General features: G+C 55.6%; 2 protein-coding genes and 1 long non-coding RNA gene across 4 annotated transcripts in view; 2 read left to right on the top strand and 1 right to left on the bottom strand.

Annotated features, from left to right (window-relative positions):
- DHX32 (DEAH-box helicase 32 (putative)) overlaps positions 1 to 14,345 on the bottom strand; it is a 33,930-nt gene extending 19,585 nt beyond the window's left edge. For both annotated transcript variants that reach the window (XR_008550069.1, XM_037497487.2), the window contains exons 1-3: positions 14,296 to 14,345; positions 5,252 to 5,756; positions 1,895 to 2,088 (exon numbers count right to left, since the gene is read on the bottom strand). Coding sequence is in view for 1 of the 2 variants with exons in the window: in XM_037497487.2 (XP_037353384.1) it covers positions 1,895 to 2,088; positions 5,252 to 5,533 (476 nt within the window). In the remaining variant the exon portion in view is untranslated. The remainder of the gene's footprint in view (positions 1 to 1,894; positions 2,089 to 5,251; positions 5,757 to 14,295) is intronic.
- On the top strand, positions 1,207 to 5,893 carry LOC119234506 (uncharacterized). Its single transcript, XR_005122640.1, has 4 exons — positions 1,207 to 2,191; positions 4,306 to 4,594; positions 4,880 to 4,983; positions 5,153 to 5,893. It is a non-coding gene; the product is annotated as an uncharacterized LOC119234506 (long non-coding RNA).
- Positions 14,346 to 14,570: 225 nt separating the features above from the next.
- Positions 14,571 to 18,976, top strand: part of FANK1 (fibronectin type III and ankyrin repeat domains 1) — a 56,415-nt gene continuing 52,009 nt past the window's right edge. The window contains exon 1 of the mRNA XM_037496299.2: positions 14,571 to 14,626. Coding sequence (XP_037352196.1) covers positions 14,614 to 14,626 — 13 coding nt within the window. The 5' untranslated portion in view covers positions 14,571 to 14,613. The remainder of the gene's footprint in view (positions 14,627 to 18,976) is intronic.

The following is an 18,976-nucleotide window of genomic DNA, read 5'->3' as shown; positions in this document are numbered from 1 at the left end:
CCACATCGCTATTCCCACTCCCTGCAGCTTTGCTGCTTTTTCCTCCTTTTCTCAAACTTGGAGAAGAAAATGTACTGACTACACTTACACTTTGTATAAAAGGCAAACAGATACTTCTGAACCCTTGCTCTCGGCCCCCTCTCGCTGATGCTGTTAGTTTGCTACAATGACGTAGTCACGGTTTGCCTCTTGTCTAAAAACAAGCCAGTCTACGCTACTTCCTTCATGTTAAATTAAATCTTCATTCCCTTCTCAGCAAGACTCATCTACACGTGATCCTGCAGGAAGAAACGCACCCTGCCAGGTGGAGGTGGGTGTTTGTAAATAGACCTGGGCTCCATTAAAGAGGGAGGAGACAGTGACTCAGGACCTCACCCTGCCGGGCAAGCAAGGCCAGGCCTTAGGCCTTCCCACTGATTATGTAACAAAAGGGAACGGGCTGTGCAAACCTTTCATTTTCTACCTAAGACAGATCTAGCTGTTACCCTCATGTCGATAACCCAGCACGTGCAGTGTTGACAAAGGTGCCGTTCCTGTGTGCGCGCACGTCCCGAGGTGGAGGAAGCAGTTTATGCTTTAAATTCCTACAACTAAATGTGTGAAAAACAGAATGCAGAAATTTTCCCCCTAAAGTTATATACATCAAATCTGAGTAATTCTTTTAAAATCTGTATCCCAGGGGGTCAGGCCTGAAACTCTTGAGTCAGGGCCACACGTCATCACAGCAGCCGGTTTAGCAAGACTGAGCTGTGCTGTCAGCTGCCCACTGGTGAGGAGCAGCCACAGGGAAGCCCAATGAACTAAGCTGCTAAATACAGCCCTGAGAACGGTCAGCGGCTTTGCATCAGGTTAGTAAGTGCCAATTACACACCTAATCGACTAGGCATGAAGATCCTACAAAGAACAGGAAAGACAACGCAAACATACAACATTGTCTTTCACAGTCAAGTCGACCTTAAATCCTTTCATTTCAGTCTCAGTTTGAGCTCATTAGGAAAGGCAGGAACGCCTACATCCCGGGGAGGAGCACCTGTCTCCCGGCACGTCAGAATCATGCAGGCAGCCACCGTGTGCCCAGCACGCAGGGCCAGGAGCCCAGGAGCCCGAGGGCCCCCGGCACCCCGAGCAGGCCTGAGCACCAGCCCATGAGGACCCAGAATTGGGGGGAAGTGCCCACGTCCCCGCCCAGAGCAGGCTCACATGTGCCACGCGGAGTGATGGGCGTGTAGACACGCCGCTCTCAAGGTCCCCTGCTGGGCCGTCCTGTGACCGCCAGTGCCCAGGGTGGCTGAGGCCATGGGGCTGGTCCTCTGGCTGCAGGCAGCTCTGACAGTGCCCCCACCTCCTGAGTCCTGTGCACAGCGTGGGCCTACGAGGTAAACCTGCTCAAGGAGCCCAGGCCCACACCGTGCTCTGCCCGGCTGCACTTCTTCCGCTTTCTGTCCTTTCCTAGTGTTAAATGCTTGGGACCCTTTGTGGAAAGCAAATCTTACAAAGAAGCTAAATTCAAAAGGACATTGCTTCCCCACAACTTGTGGTACCTCCTGAGGAGGCCCTGGCACCTGGGGGGCTCGGGAAGGACAGTCTGAAAACAGTGAGAGGCACCAGGCTGACGAGGCAGCCGGGCACCGATGGACCCCCATGGTGGGGAGCTGGAGAAGCACCAGTCAGCGGGTCTCTGGGGGCCGACCTAACAGGTCCCAACTTCTGGAGACTCTGGGGCATCCTGAGGAAGTTCGGGGGGCTGGTGAGGGGGCACCACTGCGTGGGTCAGGCTGGTGAGAGGCCATTATTTCACCAAAGATGCTTAAAACGTGGAAGGCAAGAGTAAGGCTCTTCGAGGGTCAGAGAAGAGCAGCAGGCATTGGGGAGCGGCTGAAACCCCAGAACCAACCTCAGGATGGTCTCGCTGGTACAGCAGTTCTCAAAGGGGATCACGTAGCCAACCTCGTGGCCAATGTTAACGTCCATCTCATCTGCGACCCGCAGGGCGAGCTGGACCGCAGTCTGCTTGTGGACCTGCGTGCACACCACGCCCCCGTGCTGGTAGTGGACGGAGAGGCAGTACTCGGCGCACCACTGAGGCACCTGGCGGGAGAGACGAGGCGGTCAGCGGGCGAGGAAGCCGGCAGCTAAAGGAAGGCTCTTCTCACGCCAGTGCACACCCGGCTACTCCGCTCAGCGACACTGGGTAAGCTGTGCCTGGGAGCAGGGCTGTTGCCCGAAACTCAAGAGGAGAATAAACAGCAGTTAGCAGGGACCATCCCCGTTGAACTCCCAGATGAAAAAAAGGCTGATAAAGAGAAAAACTTAAAAAAAAAATGGAAACCTTTTACTGTGTTTCTCGAAAGACTAATGTCTTTCGAGACTCTTATTGTCATCCTGGCTACAAGAAAGTGCCATCAAAACATAGCTTCTGTCATCAGCCCCGTGTGTTAGGCAATGGATTTTCCATTTAGATGGAAGATAGCGACTCACAATTAAAATTTTTACAGCGACGTGTCAGTGATCATAAGAACATACCCAGGTAGGTCTGCTACCATTTCCCTGGCTGTAAACACTGCAGTGTGCTGGCATGACCCGCCAGGTGAGCCCACTTTGTTATATGTGTCTTTAAAACAAATCACCCCAGGGCGGGAGGGGAGGGATTGGGTTCAGAATGGGGGGGGCTGCAATTGTATCGGGAATATAAAAATAAAATTTATTATTAAAAAAAAAAAAAGAATTTTCATTAAAAAAAAAAAAAAAACAAATCACCCCAGGAGTGTTTTTAAATACATCTAGAATGTTTGAAAGGTTCTTGCCCTCCTGTGCACAGGGCGGCCCGCTTCACGTCCCGGGTCCTGGCACTTTGACTTCAGCCCAGAGTCATGGAGTCTAGAACCTGAACAGAACCCTAAGGACCGTCCATTCACCCATCCCGTGTCAGCTTCCTCCCCAGCACAGCACCTGTGTCCAGGGCTGCCTGGTGTGTGTGGCGTGACACGTCAGGAGAGCCGCCTGCTGAGGCCAGCGGGCAGCCTGTGTGTGTCCCGACATGCCCCCCATGGAGTGCACACAGGAGGGCGCTAGCGGCAGTTTCTCTGTGGGGTGGGGATGCCCAGACACCATGGACGGGGGATTGTACACCCCAGACACTGCTGGGCACACAGCAGACGTGCATACACGCTCAGGTGTGCGTTCCTTGCTCTGTCCGCGGAGGGGGCCCGGGGCAGTGACCAATCCATGTCCACAGGCACGCTCGCTGCCAGATCTCAACTCAGAGATCATTCTCCACTAAAAGGGGCCAGGGCGCCTTGAGAAAAATGGCATTTCCGAGACTAGGAGAGAAAATGTGCTGGGGGAGGGGGCAGGTAACACCTGAGAGTGGAGAAGTGCTCAGGGTGGTGAGGCCTGTCGGAGGGACATGGGCCCCTCTGAAGGGACCCCATGGGCCACGAGGAGCAAGGGATGCATGACACAGAATCCACAAGTCCTCGTTTAGATAATAGAGACAAGAAAGCTCAGCCGTACAGAAGAACTGCACATGCTGACCGCGGGAGTGTCAGGATTTCGTCACCACCGGTGTAGTGACATCAAGGGAGGAGCCATCAAAGGATCCTGACCGGGAGGGGCATCCTGACAAGAGCCAGGTCTGGCGTGGCCTGGGTCTCCTCACGACATGCAGTGACTGGGGCAGTGGCTGCAGCAAAGCACAGGACCGACGCCCCTGTCCCGTCACCAGTCCCGGGAGAAACCACCACTTCCTGCGCTGACCGCGGGGCACCAGATGCCTGACAAGTGCTCTTCACGGAGGACGAGGAAAGGCCGAGAGGCCATCATGGGTTAAAGGTGACCAACGAGAAATGACAATGAAATGTAATCATTTTGGGTTGGATCTGGACTAGAAAAAAATTAACCTTTTTTTTTTTTTTTTTTAATGGTGAAGGCCATTAGTGGACAGTTAATGAAATCTGGACGTCTGCAGCTTAGCAGACGAGACGCCACCAACACACACCTGGTGTTGACCACCATGCTGGCTGTGCCTTGTTTCCAGTGAATGCTCACGGTGGTATTTGGAAGCAACTGGCATCACGCCCTCAGCTCACTCTCGAGAGGTTTAGAACAAACTTGCATGTGTGTGAGTGGGTGAGTGTGTGCGTGGACAGAGAATGGTAAAACAGATGTGATACTTTCTTAGTGTTTAGGGAATGTGGATGAACAACATAATGAAAATCCTTGTACTTTTTTTTTGCAACTTTCTTGTAAACCTGGAATTACTGCAAAATAAAAATATTACTTTTTAAATTTGCCATTTGTCCACAGAAATCAGGAAATTATACTCATTCGGCTTTCATCATTTGCTTCTTGTGACAAACTGAAATCTTTTGTCATCAAGTCTTAATAAGCCCTCGCTATCTGCAGAGTGAAAAATATGAAAAATGCCTCCTGTTCAGCCCCACTTCCCTCAAGCTACATTTAAAACAAGTGAGTGCAAGAGGCATAGACAACTTGGAAAGAGCAACACAGAATGAAGAGTGTTCTATCACCCCAGCTCAGTGACCTGACACTAACGACAAATCGTCACCGTTTTCGTCATCTGAAAAAGGAACAGGTTTGTTACATCACCCACGTGGTCTATTCTAACTCTTAAATCATAAGAATCCATAAGTGAATTTCATAATAAAAACACTTATTGTTAACTTTGTAATTTAAGACCAAAATGCAGCGCTCACTAAAAGCAAAATTCATAGTGCATATACAAGAACTATGTGGTATCTGGACAATAAGTATTTGTGGGCCGCCTTAAGTCTTTCCCTCATAGGCGATCTCAGAATGTTTGGCCCTGCGCCTCAATCCTGTTTGGTCAAAATTTCCTTGTGCTTTTGAATTCCTGCAGCTTCCCCAGCTGCACCAGCCAGCAAGCGCCTCTTGGTGGACACGGCCCTCAGACCCGGATCTGCTAGCACGCCTCTTAAAATAGAATATGTGCATCGAGATAATGTGAGTGATTTTATTCTGCTATCCCAGAGAGAATTCAGTGCTACAGGAAATACAATTACTATCCACATGAGTGTTATTAACTGTGACTCCACTGATTTGAATAAATTAGGTAACTAAATTGTCACATCTGAATTGCTAACGCTCTTTGGTTTGGTTTGGTTTGGTTCAGATAACATCATTATTCAAACAGAAAGCTGCTGGTGACACATAATGATTAAGGATCAACAAAGCCGAGGTGGCAGCAGGTCTTGCCATGGAGGCCACTCACCTGAGAGCTCTTGCCGCATTTAGCATCTCCAGAAATGATGACAACTTGGTTTTGCAGCAGGTTCTCCATAAAGGAGTACTTTTCTTTCCATATTGGAAGCTCCTCCCTCTCTTTCAGAAGTTTATAGTAGCGCGATGAATACGGCAAACCGTCAAAGGGGTTGAGCTCCAGGTCCTCGCAGGCCAGGACCCCCTCCTCTTCCCCATCACTGGAGTCCAGGGACTCAGGAAAATAGCGTTTCTCAGGGGAAGCGTTAGAACACCCCAGTGCTGCCTCTTCCATCTTGTCCGGCAGCGAATGGATGCATCTGACGCGGGCCTACTGAGTGTGTCGTCCTGTAACCCCTGCACGCAGCGTCACGCAGCCCCTGCACCAGCGTGGAGGCGCAGGCTTCGGAAGTGCGAAGTGCGCGGTCTCAGGCGGTGCCACTCCTCAAACCTGCATCTGTGCTTCTCTGCCCTGCGGGCTCACCTGGCACCTCCCGACGTTCAGTGACTCAACCACACTGAAAGACAAACAACAGGAAAATCAGGTCCCCAGACTAGAAGATGTTAAAAACACAAAGCCCAGATGATCAAAACAAAAGCAGTATTTTTTCTCACTGGCTGGTGTCCTCCCTTTCTGTGGCCCGTTTAAAAGACCCACGGCTCGCCGAGCCGGGCTGCTGCAGTGTTTCCCTGGCTGACCTGGGAAATGACTCTGCACCGGACCCGGTGCTCTCTGGCTGACCTCGGTCACGGGACCCTGCGGTTGTGACTGACAATGGACAGAAAGCAACAGGGGATGGGCCGCTGTGGCTGAGAGGTCAATCACCCGACCACTAATTCCATTATAAAAGACATGCGGGGGCCTCCCCTGATGGCGCAGCGGTTGAGTGGGCTGCAAAGCTGCCCACAGCCTCTGCAGCGCCGGTTCGATCCCCGACCGCCGGCGAGGGTCCCACATGGCGCGCAGACCTCTCCTGCCACCCCCGCTGCTCCCCTCAGCAGTGTACTTCGGTCCTTCTGCCTGCTCTGCTCCCCGCTCTGGCTCTGGTGAATCCTCTCACCCTCCCGTGCTTCTGACTGTACCCGGTGCTTGTGTAAATGAATAAATAAATCTTTAAAAAAAAAAAAAAAAGAAAGACATGTGGGCCCTCACAAAAGGGGAAATCCAGCAGGCTGCAGCGCGCGCCCCCACCTGGCTACAAGGAGTCCACCTCACTACTGAGGAACCCAGTATTTGAAGGAGAACATTTCAGAGTCAAGTGAGAGGCGCAAACTACTGTTCCTCCCATCTGAGGCCATTGCTAACTTTATTAATAAGGTCTTTTGTTTGTTTGTTGAATTAAACCTGAGCTCCCACACTGTCTTGAAGCTCCGGGTCCTGAGCCCAGCATGGCAGATTTAAGAGGCAATCAAGGACATCCAGTTTCAAGGATCACGAGAAATCACCCAAGAAAAGGCCAGACTTACACCAGCAACTGATTCCCCACATGTCAGGTAAGAGGCCCCTCCTCTCCCAACCCCTGGTGATTTAGAAGGAATCCAACCACTAGGGCTGGAAGTAAGCCCTTCCGCCGAGCAGGTGAAAATGAAAAAGGCAGGAAAACCCAAGCAAAAAAGAAGAAACCCTAAATGCAGTTCACGATCTCTTGTCCATAAATTACTTCTCACCGTACCCCATTCACCACACTAGTGTCTCAGGGCGTCAGGACTGGTGGGCTCCTCACTAGCTGCCACGGGGTCTAGCCCGTGCCTCAGGAACAGCCCCGAGACCACGTGCTGAGCGAGGGCCTCTCCGGCCACAGGAACCAGCCCCCCCAGACACCAGGCCGGGAGGACGGAGGGGAGACTGACAAGCAGGGGAGAGACCCCTGCAGGGGCAGTTCTCCATCATTCTGGGCGCGGGTCTGCGAGCTAGAGGCGTGGCCGTGGTGTGACACAGACGCGCCACGTTCCTCCCGCAGCCTGACGGGAGCTGTGCGGCAGGGAAACAGGCGGCCGGAGCCCGCGGGCGGCTGCTGGCCTGGAGGAGCCTCCGAGAGCTAGGAAGCTCGAGTGCTTAGGAGGAATGCAGTCTTTGTTCTGGGCTGGTCAGAATCCCTTCCGAGGGGTCAGCTGTCACTACAGGCAATGACTGCCTGACGTTCTATTTCTGGACAGTTTTACCTTAAGGAGAAAAACACAGCTATTGTTCCTACCAAACAGATGCCCTTGAAATGTTTCTCTTAATTCTGTAATCCTCCCTAAAGGCACAATAACCTTTTGAGTCAAGTTTTACCGACAGAGGACTGGCCACCTTGAGCCCCCAGAGGGCAGTCCAGTGCATGAAGCAGCGATCAAGGAGGCCCCAGCCTCCCCTTGCCGCCTCTGCACCCTGTGAGCAGTTCCCTTGCCACGCCCGTCACGAGATTAGACATGCCCAGACTCCCCCGCTGCTCCCTGAGAGGGGCGTCTCTCCCCACTGGAGTCTGAGCTGACCCTGCAACCTGCTCTGAGCAAAACACTGGTGACCGATGCCCAAGCACCTCCTGGGCTTGGCTGTACAGACAGGCCGCCGGGGAGAGGCCAAGGCTGGGCCATCGACACGGGCTGTCAGCCCTGAGGACGGGCCATGGAGGAGGCGTCCCTCCTGACGACTGCAGTCCGGTCAGCACAGCCAGGGCAGAGGCCAGGAGCCCACAGTGTGTGGAGTGTGTGGACCTGGGTGCTGAGCCTCCAAATCCCAAGGTGACTCATGTGGCAGCGATGGGTGATGACCAAACCTATGTCTAGTAGGACAGTCCACTCACAGTCACTGCGACATCAGTTCCCATCCCGGAACAGGTCATCAGGTTTCCCCCAAGTAACCAGGGTCAGAGGCTGGATGCTGCCGGGACTCGCTGGTCACCTGCTCTGGCCTGCAGAAACCAGTCAGGCTCGTCCAACGAGAACCCGCCAGGACCCAGCCCACCTCGGTTCTGTAAGAACCCAAGTCTGGGGGGATGCAGAGCCACATGCCCCATCTGACCGCAGGACCCGGGGCTGGGGGACTGTGGGGCCACACGCCTCTGCTCGTCCACCCGCCACCATGCTCAGCCGATCCCTTTTTGCGCCGACGTGGAGCGGAACGTGCAAGGGACCCACTTCCCGGCCTTTGGCAAATGCAACAGCACTGACTTGAATAAGGGAAAACAAATGACATGGCAGGTTACGTGTCATTAAATAAAACTGAACAAGAACTGTTCCGTATCAGTATAAACAACATTCCACTACGAGAATTTCAAGCCTGAAAGATGGCCCTTTGCTCCCTGAGTTACCTCCAGGCCTCCCGCGGATTGCGTAAGCGCCAAGACTGCCCTTCAGGCGAAGCTACTCCGTGGCACAGACGGCATTCATGGGACACAGGCCCGCAGCACGAGACCACCTCGCGACAGACCCGGAGCCCAGACCCGCCTCCTGTCAGTGATGCGCATGTAGCTCTGGCCCAGTAATTCTAGAAACACAGTTCGTAGAAACGGGAGGGCGACGTCTGCAAGGGACTAAGTGAAACACCACCGCCAAGCCTGCCTCGGGCTCTACTGCTGCTCCTGTTGTCTGTGCCTCTCCCACGAGGGTGTCCGGCGGCTCCATCTCACTGTGCCCTCACACCCACCAGACGCTCACAGGCACCGGGGAGCACTCTGGGAGATCATCGTTCATCCGACACCTGAGCACCTACTGGGTGCACTGTGAGCGCCCCAGTGACAGTGTGACGTGGGCCAGCTCCTGCCCTCACAGCGCTTACAGGCCAGTTGAGGCCAAGGGGGTGTGACACGAGGTTCTCTGTCTTGCAGTCTAGTAACTAAAAGAACAAAAGCTTGTTCAGAACAGGAGAGAGCAAAGGACTCTGGGACAGAGTGGTCCCGCTGCCCGTGCTGCGGCAGAGGCTGCGCCTGAGTCGTGTGCCCGAGGTGCCCTGGCACTGGACCAGAGGCCTCACTTTTCAATCCTCTTGCTTGCCCCTGTGAGCCTCCTAGATTCAACACGCTGCCCTCCTTCCCAGCGAGCTGGCCGCGGCTGCGAATGCTGGCCGCTCACCCTCAAGGCCTGGCTCTGATTTCATTGCTGCTCTCGTGATGGGGCACAGTAATGCCCCAGCACCAGGCCCCACGTCCAGGCCGTCTCCACAACTGCCACAAATAAGATGAAGGGCTTTGCACAGACTGAGCTATCACTGTACCCAGACCCGCGATGACAGCACTTAGAAGAGGTTAGCGAGGAATGATGAGTAGATAAAATGATACTGAATTTTGGAGACCAGACGCACGGGTCCAACATCCCACGCCAGCTCTAACCCAAGTGTGTGTCACGGCAGGGCAAGAAGCTCACTCTCCGCTCCCCACCGCTGCCCCCTCCGTCTTGCTAGGAAAGACCAGCCGCACTAAGTGGTGTGGCCAGTGCCGCGGCCTGCTGAGGCTCCAGCGTGGGCTCCTCGCCGCTGCCAGACAGGGGTGGCAAGGCCTGGCCGGGTCTGCAGTCTCGCTCGGCGCCGGGGCTCTCCACACTGCTCGAATTGGCCTAATAATAATAATGATGGCAATAATGATAAGGATGCTAATTCCACCAATTAGCCTTTATAGAGTGCTTATTATGTGCCAGATGCTGTGGTAAGTACTTAAGTACTTCATACACGGATTATTTCATTTAAACTCTTAAGAACCCCTTGAGAGTTTACTTTATTATCTCAATTTTTCAAATGAGGAAATTAAGCCTTCGGGGTTTCCGCTCATTGCTGCAGCCTGCAGCGGCCCAGCTGGGGCAGAGCCGGTACCTGCGTGAGGCAGGCCGCCTCCAGCCTCACCTGGAGGTCGCGCGGGCAGGCGGGCACCTCGACCTCCCTGCATCCCAGAACAGGCCTCAGGCTCTGCCCTGCGGGCCCAAGAGGCTCCCGCCACTTTGAGATGCCAGGCGGGGGTCTGAATACCAGGAGACTGAGCATGTCTTACTTAATGGAAGCAAGACATTGAAAATTTTCGAAAGACGTGGTGCTAACTTGCCCGTATGGATTACAGCCACGTTTAGCACGCAGACTCTACCCGCTGGCACGTTTTGCTCCAACTGGTCCTCCCCGGCGCCGCTCGGAGGGTCCGTCTTTGTTTGCCTTTGTTTTCATCGGTGCTCCCCAAACACATCCTATTTGGTTTCCAGCATCTACTTTAAATGTGGTACAAGAGAAGACAAAACTTCAGAATTTCCTGTTTTTAGATCCCTAAGAAGTTGACTTTGCTTTCATTTTAAGTAGCCAATCAAGCTAATTGGCTTTCAAAAAACACTCAAAATGATTCATTTTTAATTCAGTATTGGCTGGTACCAAATACAGCTTAAGTAACCAATCCTGCAGGTTTTTTTCTGTTTTTTGTTTGTTTGTTTGTTTTTAAAAGAATCCTACCTTCTAAGGATGACTACAAAAAAATGAGTTGACAGAGGAGAGACTCCCCACTCACCCATTGCTTTTGGGTAATGACACAGCCCTGGGCACAAGGAGTTTCTATGTCAGGGGTTGCTAAATTTCAACACCCCCGCCCCCCGACTGGCCTGCTCAGAGCCCTTCAAAGCCGTTCCGTGGTCTGTGCCGGCACATGCCAGTGCGGACATCGGCGTGAGCGCGCGGGGCCTGCTGCGGTCACCTCCCACAGCAGCGCCTGCTCCCGCGGCCCCGCAGCCGCCCAAGGTCCCCTTTCACTGGAGCGGCTGTTCCCACGGGAAACTGCAAAACCCGCAAGATCAGGAAACTTTCCTTTTTGTTAACAAAAAAGAGCACGAGGAACAGCACTAACGTTCATAAAACAATAAACTAAGTTGTGCGTCTGTGGCTGAGGCGGGAAACAACCCTGAGGCTCGTGGGCTCCGGGGGGACTCAGTTCACTGCATCCGCCAGGCGCCGCCCCCACCCCAGGGGAGAATGTCCGGGCCGCAGGGTTTTGACCTGGACCCTCTTCTCCTTCCACATGGTCTCCCTGGAGGAAAATCGTCACGTTCTAACTTCAGCCACTGGAGGCCGGGTCCAGTCTCGGCCTGCACCGCAGACCCCTTTCTTGAGCTCAGCCCCCCCCAGAAGACAGGACCGCAGACGCTAATGCTCACAACCGCGCTCGGCGCCAGCCCATTTCTCACGCTCCTTTAGAGAAAGAAAAAACTTTGTCCTCTGTGTCCCACAGAATTCAACAGCACGCGGAGCCACCGCCCATCAACTGGGGCTCATCCCTGCCTTCTCCCTCTCCTCACCCCCACACCTGGCCTTCTCGGTTCTGCCGCTCCAGCGGCCCCTCTCCTCTCCCCGCAGCCCTGGCCTCAGTGGCCACGTTATCCCTCCCCGAATTGCCACAGAATCTCCAATTCCGTTGTCTCTGCCTGGACATGGGCTCCCCAGCCTTCATTCACAGGCTTCCCTTGACCCTTTTCAGATGCAAAATTGATGATGTCACTGACCTAAATCTCTCGTTACCGTTACCCTGGGGATAAAGCCCACAGCCCTCCAGTTCTTTCTGACTTGGCTGCTGGGCCTGCCCCCTCCCACGCTCTTCCAACAAGTTAGTACTCTCTGCTCCGGCCGCTATGGGTCTCTGCCGCTGCCCACGCTGCCCGTCGCCTGGGAGCCTCCGGCCTTGCACACAGCCCTCCGGTTGCTCCTTACTCCTTGGTATGCACAGCGACCCCAGAGGCCAGGAAGACCCTCACCCACGAGGTGCTGGCGGTGTCCTCTGTGTGTGCGGTCCTGACCAAGCCTTTACCCCGAAGTTCTCTAGTGCTCACCAGATGTTTTCTTCCCTGTCTCTGATCACACTTCCTGGACCAGGCGACAGCGAAGGGGCTTTACTATCCCCGAGGGCCCAGGAGGAAGGAGCAGCTCCTGACTTGCCCGGTGGCCGGTGGCGAGGAAGGAATGCAGCCATCCAGGACCAAAGCTTTCCTCTTTTTATTGTCCTACTTCAGCTGTCAGGGACATGCTGAGACCTACTATGCGCTGAAAGGAAGAAGCCAAAGTCACGACTCAGCTCCTAAAACGTTTAATCCAATGGAGGGCACTTGATACACAAAATGGGAGAAAATTCTTAGAAGACAACAGAGGGCCAAGTGCCAGGGGCGCCACGCCCCCAACAGGGAGTGAAGTTCACTTACTGGGCATCGCCTAGCTCTGGGAGACCCTCCAGACAGGCCACGGGACGGGCCCAGCGCCCCGCAGCTTGATCACAGGGCCGGGCAATCCTCAGCCCCACAACCTGAGGGCAGCCCGAGCCGGCCTGGAGGAAACAGCACAACGGAGATCTAGTTGTCTCCCATGAGCTCCTTGTGGACTTCAGAGGGTGGTAAAACAAACCCCCAAAGAAAGAGGAACATGTTCTCCGGCTTGTGATGATAAGGCGAGAAAAGAGAACACTTTCATTTATTTCTAAATCACCCCACTTGCATTAGAAATGTCAACTTTCTGATATTGTTATTTTTGCTTAGAACTCTGACGTGGAGGAGAGACCAAGGCTACCCTTTTGCTACCCTGTTACTGCGCAGCCACGCATGTAGCTACAGCGTCAGCCACGTGAGCAAGAAGGCGACTTTCTTTCCAGTGATGGGTTTAGAAAACATCAGGTGTTTGTTTTCACGTGACTACCAATAGCGTTCTGAACACGCTAGTGAACATAAATCAAAAAACAAAGGTAGAAAATCCCCAAAAGGGAATTCGATCGCTTTTACCACTCCCAACCCCAGCACCCAGCGGCTTCTGACCTCAGGGCGGCCCTCCAAGGGAGCAAGGCCCCTTTCCTGAGCCCCTGCTCTAACACCTTTCTCCTTCATTCAACGATAGTTCCGAGCTTTCTCTCCCTCCACTTCCACCTGCAACCTGCCACTTCTCCCAGGGGTGCCCTGCCCCCCGAAAACCAAAGGCTCTTTTTCATAGTGGCCAAAGTCACCATCACCTAAAAGACGCAAGACGTCCTCAGCGGCAGCCTCACCCCGAGGGTGTCAGCCTCATTCCCTGGCCAGCACCTCCCGCCACTCCCCCAACCCGCAAATCCGGGGCGCCGCCAGACTTCACTTGGTTACACTGGAGCCAGCTCTGCAGGGCCGCGTCCTGCTTTCTTGAGAACAGAAGGCCCAGTCCTTTCCCGGGGCACGCAGCCCTGTCTCCCTGTTCCTAGCGCCTGGCTCTGGCCCTGGCGCCCGGGGCGCCCGCTGCAGCGGCCCCGCGGCCCCCCAGGCCCCAGGAGCTGGGGGTTCGGGCCGGCGCCTCCTCCACCCTGGATTTATTCCTGGAGTCCTGCAGCTGCGAATCAGGGCTTCTGAACGTAGCAAAGGTGTGTCCCTGCCCCACCCGGGCCTTCCTGCTGCGACGGCCCGGCTGGAAAGGGGCCGGCGGGGCGAGGCGCGTCTCCAGCCTCCGGGGTCCCCTGACCTCGGGGCGATCTCCCGGGAGGCCGGCCCTTGCCCCCGTGACCTGGGGCGCCCGGGACGAGTCATCATCCGCATGGCCCGAAGGGCTCCTCTGGGCGCGCCTCCCGAGCTCCCCCCGACCCCGCGACTCCTTCCCGGCCCCGGCCCCGGCTCCCCTCCCGGCGCGCGGGTCCCCCCGTCTCCGCCGCCGCCTCCCGGGTCCGGCCGCCCGGGCTCCCGAGAGCGCCGCCGGCGTCCGCGTCCAGCAAACCCCCGCGGCCGCGGGGCGGGGCGCGGGGCCCCGGGCTGGGCGCGAGGCCGACACCGCCTCCCCGGCGGGGCCGAGGGCGGGGGCGCCGCGGACGGCTCGGGCGGGGCGCGGGCTGCGCGGGGCTCCCAGGGGCGCCCTCCCGGCCGGGCCGGCGCGGGATCGGGGCGCGGGGCTGCGGGGTCGGCGCGCGGGATCGGGCCGGCGCGGGATCGGGGCGCGCGGGGCTCGGGGCGCGCGGGATCGGGGCGCGCGGGGCTCGGGGCGCGCGGGCTCGGGGATCGGGGCGCGCGGGCTCGGGGATCGGGGATCGGGGCGCGCGGCGCCAACGGCGGGGCCGCGGGCGGAGGTCCCGGCCGGGGCCGCCACAGGTGCCCCCGCCGCCCGCCCGCCCGCCCGGCCTGTACCTGCACGGCGGCTCCGCGATCGGGGAGGCCCGGCCCGGCCCCGCCGCCAGGCCCGCTCGCCGGCCGCGCTCCGCGGGCTCCCGGCGCGAGGGGCGGAGGCGCGTCGCCCGCCAGGCCTCGGGGCGCGTCCCCCGCCGCCGCCCCCGCTCCGGCCCGCGCGCGGCCTCCTCGTGCGCCCGCGCGCCGAGGTTTGGTCCCTCCCGCCCGCCGTCCGGCCCCGCCCGCCCGGTTGCCAGGGCGACCCGCGCGACGCCGCCGGAGCCGGGCGTTGGAGGGCGGCGGCGGCCGGGCTCGGCCGAGCGGCCCGGAGCGCGGACCATGGAGCCCCAGAGTAAGGCCGGCGACGCCGCCCCGGGGCGAGGGGAGGGTGGAGCCCCCTGGGGCGTCGCCGGGGGGGGGGCGGGGGCGGGCAGCGCCCCGAGTCTTCCCGAAACCACCCCCGGGACCCCACGTCTCCGGAGTCACCGCGCCGGCCGCCGTCGTCTCGTGGCGCTGGGTGTCGGCACCCCACGGTCGCGCCGCCCGGCGGGCGGGCGGAGAGCGGGGCCGGCGTCCATCCGCTGGGGCCCCGCCCCGCACCCCCCGCCGCGCGGGAGAGGGGCGCGATCGGGCGTGGCCGCGGGGCGACCGGGGCTCCCCGCCCAGCAGCGGCCCGGCCTGCGGGGCGCGGCTCCGCTTTGGCCAAGGGTCCGTCGTCTGGAGTGACCGGATCTCACAGGAGCCCTAACTCTGCTCTCTTTCCCCAAGCCCCCAAAAGACGGTGCGGGGCCTCCGCTCCCGAGCTGGCGTTTCGCGCTCTGTAGAGTAGGAAAGTGCTCTGGGGGCGCAGGGTCGCCCTCCAGGAGGACCCCCGGCCTCTCAGGACGGAGCCCGCGTCCCTTGCACCCTCCACGCCGGTCCCTTCCCGGGGGACACGCCGGCATTTTAAACGTTCACTTGTTACAAATGAGAAGATTTCATGGAACTTTACCTTTAAAAAAAAAATTCAGTTGCCGGGAAAGCTGACCGGTGGTCCGCAAACAGTGGCTCGAGTGCGCGGGATTCAATGCCCTGTTTTGCTAGTTACCCAGCGAGAGAGCGAGATACCCAGGGACGCCGACACCTGTGTCTCCAGTTAGGCCGATGCCAGGCTCTGTCCTGCGCGCTCTTTTGAGAAGACACGGATGGAAATGAGCGACTTTATTTCTAAATAAACGTAAGCTGTACTTATGGTATTACTTAAATGTAAACTCCACTTTTCAAACTTTTTAATGCTTCCTGGCTTTATCACTCATCCACTCGTGTTATCTGTGCTGTTCGGACCTGTTCTAGGGGTTGGGGGTTCAACATGGGAAAAGACAGCGTCAGTTCTGGCCACCCCAGGAAACTGAGCAAACACTTGCCAAGAACTACCGAAGCTTTCCTGGTATCAGAGATTGAGAGAGAGGAGCTGGGGGAAATCGTGCTAGGTCTGCAGCGTGACACAGCGAAGAAAGAGGGAAAGGAATTCCAGGCAGAGGAGTCCCTTGGCCTGGGCCCTGAGGCTCAGAGCTAACCCGGGAGATTGGCGGAGGAGTAGCCGACACGCCTTGGGGAGTGGCGGGGAGCAGAAAAAAGAGATCGGATGAAAAAGTCACTGGTGTCTGATCGTGATGTCTTTGTGAGGCTATGTAAGAAATTATTATGTATATGAATGATAGAGTTATATCTCATTTCATTGGATTTTGAGGTCAAAAATATTTGTTGAGTCGTCTGTGGCTGGGGAATGACTAAATTTAGTCCTTCCCACGTATTCCTGAATGCTTTTTTCAATTTAATTTTAGATAATTCAAAAAATTGCTATTTACTGTAGGGACTCTTTCACAACCCAGTCAACTCCATTCTGGAAAAATACTTCTTACATCACTCACTGTTAGTTAATACCCCAAATGACAAACTTGATCTTCAAGGTCCCCTTTAACTTAGAAATTCATGTCCCAGTCAGATTTCACCTGAGGCTCGAGTTACTCCACTCTCTCAAAAATATTGAGCGCTACGGAGAGGACATTAGCAAGTATTCCCATTATACATAATCACAATTATATTGTTATCCACATTATCTGGGCATTCTATGATAGTGTCCCAATATTATCGAACATAAATTAGTAAGCCTGATGTTTACATGGCGCCTTTTGTTACTGAGGGATTTCAAATAACATTTCACAAGTATGGTTGACTATAGAGCATCAGTACATTGGTTAAAAGAAAGGCTGCTTCTTAATTGCTTTTGGGATGAGACATATATCTAAGGATAACACCAAAAAGCTACTAGAAATACCCCCGAGTCTGTCTCCATCCATTCTGTTTCCACACACTTAGGTTTCTATTACTTTTAGGAGTGACCTTTATTAACGGAGTCATTAAAATCCAATAACCATAAACTCTTCAAGCCCCACAGCTGGATCAGGCTCTGGCAATAGGCAGAGGATGATAAGGGCCACCACGGTGTTACAGAATAATAGCAAGTCAACGATCCAAGAAACGACTCCTCGGGGAGAGGGCAAATTACACACATTCTCAAACCTCAGGCTGTTCAGAGCGGCGTGGGCTCTTGGCTTACACATTTACATCTTTAATTATTTTCTTCCTAAACTAGCTACACTGTTGGAAAAACAACCCAGGTCTGCGCTAACATGGAAGCTGTACGCCAGACTCCTCTTTCTTTTGAAACTATTTAAGTTTGACAGTATTCTCTCTTCCCGAATTTCTTAGTGAATGACAGTGCAGAAGGGTGACTTTTGGGGGGATCTTTCGTCGTTTCCCATCATCTTCCTTTGCCCCCAAATCGCCCCAAGCGAACATACAATCTGCGTAAAAACTGCTTTGTTGTGCCCCATCAAGAGAAGTCCCCAGCGCTAACGTGTTGCTGCCTGCTCCCTAAAGTCCCCCTAAATAAAAAAAAAAAATGTAGGCCCAGTTAGGATCAGGCCGCAGTTTACATGTCCACTGTTCGGAAGCCACGCTAAATGGAGACGTGAGCTCCTGCGGTGACTAAGGAAGACTGAGCCGTAAAGCTCAGGCGTGACGGCTTCTCTCTCTCTGAACCTGCTCTTCCACTGGCCTTTCCCATCTTTGAACAGGATTTCACCATCTTCCCAGTCACTCCAGCCGGAAATCTGAGCGTCAGCCTCCACCGCTTTACTCACCTCCCTCCCTCCCACTCCACCCAGAAGCAGCCGGTCTGTCTGTGCCACCTTCAGGTGGCCCCAGCGCGGTGCCTCCCTCGCCCGCCCCGGTGCCCGGCAGGCCAGCCAGCTGCGTGCTCAGACCGGGCTGCAGGGAGAAGCTGCTGACTTCTGCTTCCCTCCACTCCGCTCCCCACCCACCCACGCTCACTCAGAAGCCAGAGGCAGCTTTTCAAAACACAATCGCCATCGTGTTGCCTTAAGCCCTCAGGTTCTCAGCACCCAGCGGCCCCTGCACCCTCATGGCAGTGGCACGGACTGGACTTCAGGCGTTTGGGTTTCTTTCTGTCCCGTAAACGTATCAAGTCCCACGAGGGCGAGTCGCGAGCTTTTCCCTCCACCAGGGAGACTTCCCTCTTGCTCCCGTGGGGCTGCCCTGACCCGAGTCCCCCTCTGAGTCCTTCCCAGACCCCTCAGGTAGGCAGGGCCCCTCCGATGAGTCACTCCTGTCTGCGTTTGTCTTCCCAGCAGTGATCGCAATTTGTCATGCCTTTCGGGAATGTAAAGAAGTGGTTTCCTGCTCAGGACTGTAGGGAGGTGGAAGAGGGCCCTGTGTGCCCGTCTGCCCATCCGGCCCCAGAGTCCAGGGAGCCCCAGGGAGCGCCTGTTGCGTGGAGGCTCTGAGAACAGCTGCCTGTCTCCTCTAAGTTTACCACGAGTCTTGCGTGGTGCTTCGAGAAGCAAGCCGCCTTCCGCTGCAGCGGGGGCTGTGCAGCAGTGACATTTGAGGTGCCCCCTGTGGGGAATGCGGCAAGTTCATTTAAAGCAGGTGCCTTTAAATGTCAAGTTGCTTACAAACATGGCATTCCTTTTTCTTCACCAGCCTAAATGAGGTGATTTAAGAATCTCATTCTATCCAGTAAAATTGAGGAATTAAGCAATCTGACTTTGGAAACCCAAGGACTGCCAGGTCATAACCCCAACAAAACCTCTGCATTACCATGGAGAACTGGCCTGAATTATCTGAGAGACTGGAGAACACTGAGGGGTCACACCAGGAAGCCCACGAATGTTCTTAAAAGTCTGTGTGACAATTTTTTCTTAAGTCCTCGTCTCTAAAGAATACGAATGTTGTCAATTAGGTTAGCGTTCAAGTATTATCATTAAGAAATAAATGCTGATATAAATCCAGATTAAAACTTAAAAAACAACAATTTCAAAGCAACACCTTTCAAAGCAGCTACAGTCAAATATCCACCAACGTACGAATCCTCGCAGTCCTGACCTCGGATGCTCAGCCAGTCACAGCGAGGGCCCAGGCGACTCGGTGGCGGCACATGGCTCTCTCCAAAAGCTCAGGTTCACCCCAGCATCACCCCCAGACCAAGACTGACCCCCAGACCTTGGATTTTTACCTTGTCCCGATGGGAAAAGGAAGCTCTGGTAGGACCTGTCTACCGGGGGACCTGCCCAGGACCTGGACCAGCCAACCAAGTTCAAGGCGGGGCGGCCATGCCCACAGCAGCGCGAGAGAGGCC

The sequence above is a fragment of the Talpa occidentalis genome, unplaced genomic scaffold (genome assembly GCF_014898055.3).
Source record: "Talpa occidentalis isolate TD23 unplaced genomic scaffold, MPIMG_talOcc4v2.1 talOcc4.8, whole genome shotgun sequence".
Taxonomy (NCBI): Eukaryota; Metazoa; Chordata; class Mammalia; order Eulipotyphla; family Talpidae; genus Talpa; species Talpa occidentalis.
This window is presented reverse-complemented; position numbering and strand designations above follow the sequence as displayed.